Consider the following 9,843-nt stretch of genomic DNA (forward strand, 5'->3'; position numbering starts at 1 on the left):
AGCGGTGGTTCAGGGGTAGAATTCTCACCCTCCGTGCTGCAGGCCGGGGTTCGATTCCAAGCCAATGTACCTCATGCACCACCACCACCGTCTGTCAGTGGAGGCCTCCGTGTGTTATGATGCTGAGCAGATTTCAGCAGAACTTCCAGACTAAGACCGGCTAGGAAGAAAGGTCTGGTGATCTACTTCTGAAAATCAGCCAAAAAAAAAAAAAAAACCTGTGGATCACAACAATTCAATTTGCAACAAACTGAGGGGATGGCGCAGGACTGGGCAACATTTTGTTCTGTTGTGCATGGGGTCACAATGAGTCCAGGGCCAACTAGACGATGGCTAACAACAACACGCAGCTGGCTGAAGCAGGGGTTTCCTGAGAAGAGATGGGGTGGGAGAGAGGTAGTCAAGGAGGAAGGGGGAGCATTTCTGATTCCTTGGTAAGCAAACCCAGGCCTGAGCTCAGTCTCCCTCTGACGACACTGGATCACAATAGCTCTCAAGTCCCTGTTCCTTCTCCTCTCCACCTCTCGCTCCCCCAGTTTCTTCTTCTGCCTAGTCTTATCTGGCCCTGATAAAGGGAGGGCCCCTAAGCCAGTCTAGAAGGGCAGAGTGACTCAGCCAAGGCTGAAACGGCACTTCCTACAGATATGTGTATTTGCCCAGCCGCATTCACAACACACTTTTACAATCTCAATGGACACGCAGTGCGGGGCTGGCAAGGTTGAGAGCCTCGTGCCTGTTTTTGTGTTTCTGCAGACACAGACTGACACCTGGCTGAGATTCTAACACAGGGAGGTCCTGTGCTGTCCCTGCTTCCTGTGGCTTCATCTCCAAGGACCCTCTCCCCCCACCCCTCCCCCTGCCCCAGCCGTTCAAGACTCAAGGATCAAAACCCCATATGCTTTTCTTATCCTGACGAAGACTCCCTGGTTGATGCCAATGGTTAAATGCTCAACTGCTAACCAAAAGGTCGGAAGTTCGAGTCCACCCAGAGGTGCCTCAGAAGAAAACTCTGGCCATCTACTTCTGAAAATCAGCCATTGAAAGCCCTGTGAGCACAGTTCTGTTCTGACACACATGGGGTCACCACGAGCTGGACCACAACTGTGTTAGTGGGTTTGCCGGTTATCCTGACAAAAAGCCTGAGGGGACTGCAAGGGCTTTATGCCTTGACATCAGGAACTTGGGGCTAGAGAAGAGAGAACAGCATTTGCTGGTCGTGCTGTACTGGATTCTTTCCAAAGCAGTTAATAAAGTCCGAAGCTCCTCAGGCCTCTCTGCTTAGGCCCCAGCCACTGCAGTCACAGGGTTCCCAGGCTGCCTCCAAACGTCTGGCTTGCCCACACCTGCTCCAGGGCCTTTGTTTACACAGTTAACCTCTGTGAAGACTCTCCTGCAGCCTCTTATCTGTCAAGAGGCCTAATCTCCATGAAGAGGCGGTCCCGGGTGTGGTCCCAGACCACAGCCAGGGAGGCTGCAAAATGTTTGATGTCTTAGAGTGTCCGCCAAACTGAAAATGACCAGCCCCGTCATGTTGGCACAGTTAAACATCAACTGCTTAAACACCGACCGTGGAATCTGCAAATGGGTAAATACCATATTGTCTGCAGCAGCCAAAGAATTTGTTCAAAAACAGCTGCTCAGTGTGTGTCAGAACGGGGCCTTAGTTACAGAGCAACAGAGACAGACCAGCCAAATATACATTCTGATTTTCATAAACCTACTACAGCAGGGAGACTAATCGAAACAGCTTTCCTGCCAAGCAGAAAATTCCACAAGCAGAGGAGATAAATAAGAATGTGCTGTGGAAAGCCGATGCCCTTTTCGAGATGGAAGTTAAGCACATTCAGAGTAATCTGAGATACCCCAGGCCTTTCCAGCTTGGACACGGAGTGAGGTTACATTGGACGGAATAAGCCACATGTCACTCCATGCCCCACCTGCTGAGCCAGGAAGGTCTCCATGCGTATTTCTGGGAGCATCAGAAATGTATGCCAGGTTCTCATGAACAAAGCTCGTCCCACCAAGCATCCACAGACCTGGCTGCTTCTTGTCCCCTCCAAGGCAGTGTGAGCCTGTGGGCTGGTGCTTTGTGAAGTCAAGAAGATGCTCCCCCCAGTCATTTGTACCCCAGGGCCTTCCAGAACTCAGAGAAGGTGCCCATAAGAGTTTGACTCACCACTCCCCACCTTCCTAATGCTCAGGGAGGGCTGGTTGCTGTTGTTAGGTGCCATGCACAAGGGATCAGACCACCATGATCCACAGAGTTTTCACTGGCTGATTTTTTGGAAGTAGACTGCCAGGCCTTTCTTTCTAGCTTGTCTTAGTCTGGAAGCTCTGGTGAAACCTGTTTAACATCATAGCAACACTCAAGCCTCCTTCTGGACCAGGAGACAAATCTAAACAACAGAGACCACAGGTTACTCGGGATCACCCCTAGCTTCCCTACGGCCAAGACTTTGTCTTCGGGTCCAGGTGGCCTTGCCCAACTGCTTCTTTCCTGGGAGAATTACTTCTCATGTAAATATAGTCATGGTTGGTCAAGTCGCTATGTTGGCCAGACCTCTGAGTCCCAGCATGGGCTCAAAAAGAGTCTCTCATTTCAAAAGGAATTAGACTTTGTCTTTATTCATATTGCCTTAGGAGGTGATACTTGTGGACGGTAGTCACAGAAAAGCAATTTTTGACAATACAAGGTGTTACTGAGGTCCTTGACTAATGCTTGTGTTGCTACAATAGGTGAGAATAAAATTAATCTAAGCCATTCTATCTATAAAGCAATCACTTTAATTTAAAGAGTATATACTTTTCTAAAAACTATGAAACACCCCCCCCCCCAGCAAAAAAAAGCATAACCTTTGGTAAATCACCACACATCTCTACTCTCAAAGGGATTGGAAGAGGTAGTCCTGAGTCCCTGTAAACTCTAACACTCAATGAGGCTCCATAATCCCTACCTTCCCAAATACACCTTGGCCATGAACTTCCATGTTGGAGGAATGCGTCACTCTTGGATGTATAAGAGAATACATTTGCAGAACAAATTTGAATTTTTCTAATGGCACTGACATCTGTTAGCACATAGCATCCTCTGCGTCTGTGAGAAAGCCAGGATGAGTATTAACTGCTTTTCATATATAAACACTGAAACCCAGGTAAGGCCGGGGCTTCCAAGGTCATAGGAAAAATCTATGGTACGTCCAGCTCTCTCACACCAGTCCCAACTTCAGGACAGATTGAGAGACCAAGGAATAGAATAGAGTATGGCAGAGTGCTTACGGAATCAAAGAAAAGCAAAGCCACCAAGGGAATTATGGTCAATAGATAAACCCCAAACATGAGGTCAACTGGCTCTGCCCAGCATAACTGGACCCATCTTGCTTCTAAAAACAATGCCTGTCTGGTTGGAGACTGAAGACTGTTTAGCATCACTTGATTTGGAGCCAGCTGGGGCCACCTCAGAGTTGGATCCATTCTCACTGTTTTCTGACAAATAAAAGCTAGGGTCCAGCCAGGAACTGCTCCCCAGCCAACTCTGCTCCCCAAGGCAACCCTTAACAAAATACAGGGGAGACACCTTTACTCCCACTGACACCCGGCAAGCCCTCCAAGGAAAAAACATCTCACTACCAGGCTCAGGTGTCAAGCGGAGCAGTGGTCACCACTGAACCCTGCTGGGCTGGTTATTAAGCTAATTTCCTCTTGGCTTCCAACCCTCCCTTTCACACTGTTCTCAGATACAGAGCTGGGACTCTGCATCCACATTCTTGCTTTACTCCCTCACAGGCTCTGCCGGTAGGGGTGCTAGAGGGACTACCCTCTCCTGTTTGTTCTCTGTTCTGCTTCCTGTTTACTTTTTATGGACATCTTCTTCCTGTCAGCCGTCCCCAGCAGCGCTTCTTCTTCACCCCAGCAGTAGCAATTTCTTCCAGAAGTACTTGAATCCAGTTTGCAGTTTCTCTAACACTCACAAAAGCAACTTCCTGGTGTCCCCTCGGAGATACAAGCACCAACCAAACAGCATCTCCGGCTCAGAGACACCAGCGAGCAGTGCCTTGCCTAACCTCAGAAGCCCAAGATCCAGCTCATAGGCCGCTTCTCCAAGTGCCTATCTTTTACTAAACCCAGTATCTTCCCTTTGTTCCCCTGGCCTTAGGGTGATAACTGCATTCTGCAGTTGCTAACTCCATGAAAACTTAAGCTTTCTCCTTCCGCCCTTTCAGTTACCCGATTAATAATTCTTTATATTAAATTCTCTCTGTTAAAATGCTGGTGTGGTTTCTGTCTCCTGCCTGGGCCCTGGCTAATACATCGACAGTTAGGTCCCAAGCATCTCTGGAGGCAACCGGAGCCTGGGACAGTCCAGCCCCACCGGACTGCAGTTGCTGGAGGGAATGACCCACCCGTTCAAGAGACTCATTCTAATCTGGTTTACCTCAGCCAACCTCTGCATGATCAGAGGCAAGTTCAAATTTAAAGGACGTACTGAAATTTGTGGCAAATCAAGCTTAATTGCCGTACAACCTTATGGGACGGCTGCAGAAATGCTTTGCTAAACACTGGGATGTCTCTCTTTGCTGGCCAGTAGTGAGCTGTAGGGGACCATCCTCATCATGGGCTTTCGGGAGAAGATGATCTTGTTATAGTTGGTGGTGGGACAGTCTCTGGAATCTGTAACAAAGCGTGTGGGTTCTGGGAGAGCAGTGGGGGCCATGGCCATTACAGAGCAAGTGCCCCAAACCGATAACGTGGTCTCTGACAGCGCGTCCTTCAACACAACCTCGCTGGAGGATTTGTGGGGCTTCCGCCGTTTCAGTTGAATGACGCTGGAAGACTTGGTGTGCCTTGACCCCCGCCGGCCTTCCTCGATGGTCTGCATGCATTCCAGCTCTCGAGCTCTGTTTTTCTCAATGAGTCTTTTCACCACAGGGGAGGTGTATGTGACATAGGCTGGCCAAGGGTCATGCTTTTCAAGCAGATTCAGGGGAAGGCCAATGTTTTCGGTGTGTTCTACCAGCAAAGAAAAACAGAAGAAACTTAAAGGTACTCACGTACAATTATTCAACTCCTTAGAGCATCGGAGTGTATCAGATTCTTTGAAATCCTCCCCATCACACACAATAACACTTCCACCCCTTGTATTCAGTAGGAATGAAATCTAGTCCAAAGTTGGGGGGACAGAATGACATTCTGAAGAGTGTAGCAATTAGAAAACAGAATAATGGTGAAGACCAGGGACCTTGGGGTCTAGCAGTATTGCTTTCAAATCTTTGTATTTGTTATTTAACCTCTGAACTTCTGCTTCTTCACCAATAAGGCTATTGTGGGGATTAAGTGAAATAATATATTTAAAGGGCTTAGAACAATGTAGTTTAGAGTTTGAAAGCATTGGCTCTGAAGTCAGACCCGGTGTTCAAATTCCTACTCCACCCTTGCTAACTGTGGGCCTTAGACAAGCTTCTGAGTCTTTCTAAACCTCGGTTGCCTCATCTGTAAACTAGTGATTCAAATAAAACAAGCTTCATAGTTTTAATCCTTGAGGATTAAAACCAAAAATCAAATCAGTTGCCATCAAGTTGATTCTGACTCATGGCAACCCCATTGTTACAGAGTAAAACTGTGCTTCGTAAGGTTTTCTTTTTCTCGGGGCAGGGGCTGGGGTGGGGCTGGGGTCTTCAGGAAAGAACCGGAAAGCATGCTAGACAAACTATAAAAGAGCTGTAACACTCTTCATAGAGCCTTCAGTGGCTGGTTTTTCAGAAGTAGATCACCAGGCCTTTCTCTGAGGTGACTCTAGGTGGACTTGAATCTTCAACCTTTCAGTTAGCAGCTGAGCACATTAACTATTTGTACCACCCAGGAACTCCTAAGGATTAAAGGAGGTCATTTATGTAAAGCTTTTAGCATAGTACCTGGCATGTAGCAATTAGCAAAAGGTAACTATTAACATTTTGGCTATGTCTCTGCCTACAGTATTTTATTCAATCTTTATTAGCCATATGAGGTGGGTCATACTCCCAATTAACAAAGGATCAAACCAAGGGTGACTAGGTAGCTCAACTAGCGAGTGGTAGATTTGAACTCAAGTCTTACCAGCTCAAAAACTCACAAGCGCTTCATGACCACTACTGGCCAGAAGTTATGGGTGCTTAGGGCAGAGGAGCTATGTTAGAAATTCTACCCGTTAGCTTAGCAAACAGCCTACTCCCCTGCAGATACCAAAACATGGGCCACCAGTCCCTCCCTCCTTCCGTTTGCAACTTCACTACAGCTGGAAGAAAGGCCTCAAAATTTCTTTCCTGTAGCTGTTATTTTCCCATTTTCCAAAGTGGTGCATACCTGCCCTACTTTTATATTTCTTCGGCCATTTCAATAGGAGTTTGGGAAGGAAGAGGGTTAAATGATTCTTCTTGCCATCTCCAAACTGAAGTCAATGAAAAACCCTGTAAACGGGGATAATGCTGGCAAGAGGAGTTCCTGCTAGGATTCAGGAGCTGGACGGTCCAGGGTGGGTCTGTTAGTGAAGAATGTGCTGTGGAAGGTTTCCACCTCCCGTTATAAGTTTTTTTTTTTTTTTTTTATAAGTCATGTATGACTCTTTCTAAGGAAGGTAAGATGTGCGACACTAGAAAACATGAATGAACACTTCCAAACACAGACTTGACTGTTTACCCCTTTCTCCTTTAAGCAAATGCTAAATGCAAATCTTGCAATGTAGAGTATTTGCATGAATATGCCAAGGGAAAAACTAAAACTGTGTGGCATAAAGTGAGCAGCAACCACTTTGCATCTTCCTGGAAGAAGAATTCTCTTAGATAATGAATGTGACATTCTCTACCAATGTAACAAGACAGGCCACACACTGAACCCTAATTCTATGTTTTCCCACTCCAAACCCTCCAACCTTGGTCAGCCCCACCCCAGTAGATTCCCTTTTTAATGGTCCACAACCCTACCTTTGTCTGTCTTCATCTTTCTTGCATCACTCCTCTCTTTCATGTTTATAGCGCTGTCCATGCCAATGGTCCAAATGCCTTTGGGAAAACACACTTGTTAGCTGGGGCCTCCCCTAAACTGACCTGAGAAGAAAGTAATTAGTAGTCCCCCAGTGATCCTGAGCCTAAAGGTCTGCATGAGGCCAAGATGACTCCACCATCAGAGGAGGCGATGATGCCTTCTGTGAAGTTGAAGAGACGCTGGGGGAGCCCAAAAGAGAAGGTCACGACAACCTTCAGGTGTCCTGCTTTCTGGTCTCCTAGCTGTAAAGAAGCAAGTGCTGGGGCAGGCCTGGCAGCTGTATGGAGGTTGGACCATAAAGATAGGTGGAGAAAATATGTCCCAACTTCAACACTATGCCATCTTCTCTACGAGAAGTCAAGTTCTAAGCCCTTTCATTACAGTCAAGTTCCCACTCTCCAGCCTGCACTGCTGTGTCTGGAACGGGGCCAAGGAGGGAGCTGCCAGGAGTTGGATGTATGCAAGCTTAGAAAAGAAAGTATGGGCCCCAGGCAGAGGCTGGAGGAGGGATGACTTCATGCTTTATCTGGCCATGCTGGTGGGCAATTTGATGGGAATTACAGTCTAGAGGTTCTCAAACCTGAGTGTGCAATCATCAGGAGAACTTGTTAAAAAACAGATGGCTGGGTCCCATCTCTAGAATTGCTGATTCAGCAACCAGTGTTCTAAACCAAAGAGCACTGAAGATTTGTAAGGTAACTCTTATTAATTAGAGGGTCAGCAAAAAAGAGAAAGAACCTTAATGAGATGGATTGACACAGTTGCTGCAACAATGGGCTCAAACATAGCAATGATTGTGAGGATGGCGCAGGACAGGGCTGTCTTTCATTCTGCTGTACATAGGGTCATTATGAGTCAAAACTGACTCAATGGTACCTAACAACAACAACATTATTAACTCCATCACCCATCTGTCAGATTGTTGTACTGTGGTAGCTTGTGTGTTGCTGTAATGCTGGAGGCTACGCCACCGGTATTTCAAATACCAGCAGGGTCGCCCATGGCAGACAGGGTTCAGCAGAGCTCATGGAGTAAGTCAGGCTAGGGAAAAAGGCCTAGTGATCTACTTCTGAAAATTAGCCAATGAAAACTTGATGGATCACAACACAATATTTTCCTGTATACTGCTGGACCACAACTCGTCTGTCAGTTTGTCGTACTGTGGTGGTTTGCGTGTTCCTGTGATGCTGGAAGCTATGCCATCATTATTTCAAATACCAGCAGGGCCACCCATGGTGGACAGGTTTCCAACAGGATGCAGAAATTACTGAACAATATAATTAATATCACACACAAGTAAAATTTTGCTGAAGATAATTCAAAAAGAGTTGCAGTAGTACATCAACAGGGAACTGCGAAAAAATCAAGCCAGATTCAGAAGAGGACATGGAATGAGGGATATCATTGCTAATGCCAGATGTGTCTTGACTGAAAGCAGAGAATACTAGAAAGATATTTACCTGTGTTTTATTGATTACGCAAAGGCTGTTGACTATGTGGATCATAACAAATTATGGATAACATTGCAAAGAATGGGAATTCCAAAATGCTTAATTGCACTCATGGAGAATCTGTACATAGACCAAGAGGCAGTTGTTTGAACAGAACAGGGTCTACCGCATAGTTTAAAATCAAGAAGGGTGTGCATCAGGGTTCTATGCTTTCACCATACTTATTCAGTCTGTACACTAAGCAAATAATCTGAGAAGGTGGACTATACGAAGAAGAATGCAGCACCAGGATTGGAGAAAGATTCATTAACAACCTGTGATATGCAGGTGACACAACCTTGCTTGCTGAAACTGAAGAGGACTTGAAGCACTTACTGATGAAGATCAAAGACTACAGCCTTCACTGTGGATTACACTTCAACATAAAGAAAACAATAATCCTCACAACTGAACCAAAAGCAACATCATGATAAACAGAAAAAATATTGAAGTTCTCAAGGATTTCATTCTACACAGTCAACACCCATGGAAGCAGCCATCAAGAAATCAAATGACGCATTGCAGTGGGCAAATCTGCTGCAAAAGACCTCTTTAAAGTGTTGAAAAAGCAAATACGTCACTTTAAGGACTAAGGTGCACCTGACCCAAGCCATGATATTTTCAGTGGATCATAGGCATGTGAAAGCTGGACAATGAATAAGGAAGACAGAAGAAGAACTGATGCATTTGAATTAAGGTGTCGGTGGAGATTATTGAATACACCAAGGACTGCCAGAAGAACTTCCACTGGAAGACGTACAGCCAGAGTGCTCGTTGGAAGCGAGGATGGCGAGATTTTGTCTCGCCATGCTTGGTAAGGTAGAGGGTCAGCAAAAAGAGGAAGACCCTCGATGAGACGGATCAACACAGTGGCTGCAACAATGGGCTCAAACATACCAACAATTGTGAGGACCAGGCAGTGTCTTGTTCTGTTGTACACAAGGTCACTTTAAGTCAGGATTCAATGGCACCTAACAACAACAACACTGCACTGGAAGATGAGACCCATAGATTGGAAGAACTCAAAATACACAGTGGCCACAGAAATGAACTGAAGCGTACCAATAATTGTGAAGATGGTGCAAGACTGGGCAACGTTTCATTCTGTTGTATACGGGGTCACCGTGAGTTGGGGACAACTCAGTGGCAACAAACAATAACATTATTAATTACATAGAGATAAGAAATGGCTCCAGATCTTTTCAGTTCCTTTCCAGCTCTGAAACACATGTTTTTATCTAAGAACTTGTTTTTTTATGTGTTCAGTACTGCCATCTCCATATCTATAACAGGGTTAATCAATCATGCCAGATGGGGAAAAAACAGTTTGAGTTGGTGT

The 9,843-nt window shown here is 45.9% G+C and overlaps 1 protein-coding gene and 1 non-coding gene across 2 annotated transcripts; both read right to left on the reverse strand.

Moving 5' to 3' along the window:
• Positions 1-4,549: 4,549 nt before the first annotated feature.
• Positions 4,550-7,014, reverse strand: CDRT4 (CMT1A duplicated region transcript 4). Its single transcript, XM_003420595.1, has 2 exons — positions 6,954-7,014; positions 4,550-5,007 (listed from the first exon to the last, which is right to left on the reverse strand). The coding sequence occupies exons 1-2, from the start codon at positions 7,012-7,014 to the stop codon at positions 4,550-4,552; spliced, it is 519 nt and encodes a 172-aa protein (XP_003420643.1).
• LOC111747847 (U7 small nuclear RNA) lies at positions 5,665-5,726 on the reverse strand. Its single transcript, XR_002783796.1, has one exon. It is a non-coding gene; the product is annotated as a U7 small nuclear RNA (small nuclear RNA).
• Positions 7,015-9,843: the final 2,829 nt, after the last annotated feature.

This window comes from Loxodonta africana, chromosome 18, assembly GCF_030014295.1.
Source record: "Loxodonta africana isolate mLoxAfr1 chromosome 18, mLoxAfr1.hap2, whole genome shotgun sequence".
In the NCBI taxonomy this organism is placed as follows: domain Eukaryota; kingdom Metazoa; phylum Chordata; class Mammalia; order Proboscidea; family Elephantidae; genus Loxodonta; species Loxodonta africana.

What these genes read in the sequence shown, in the direction of transcription:
- CDRT4 (XM_003420595.1), bottom strand. Translation starts at nt 7,014, where the DNA reads ATGGACAGCGCTATAAACATGAAAGAGAGGAGTGATGCAAGAAAGATG. An exon ending in AAAGATGAAGACAGACAAAG is followed by an intron (nt 5,008 to 6,953) that starts GTAGGGTTGTGG and finishes CTTTGCTGGTAG; the next exon opens with AACACACCGAAAACATTGGC.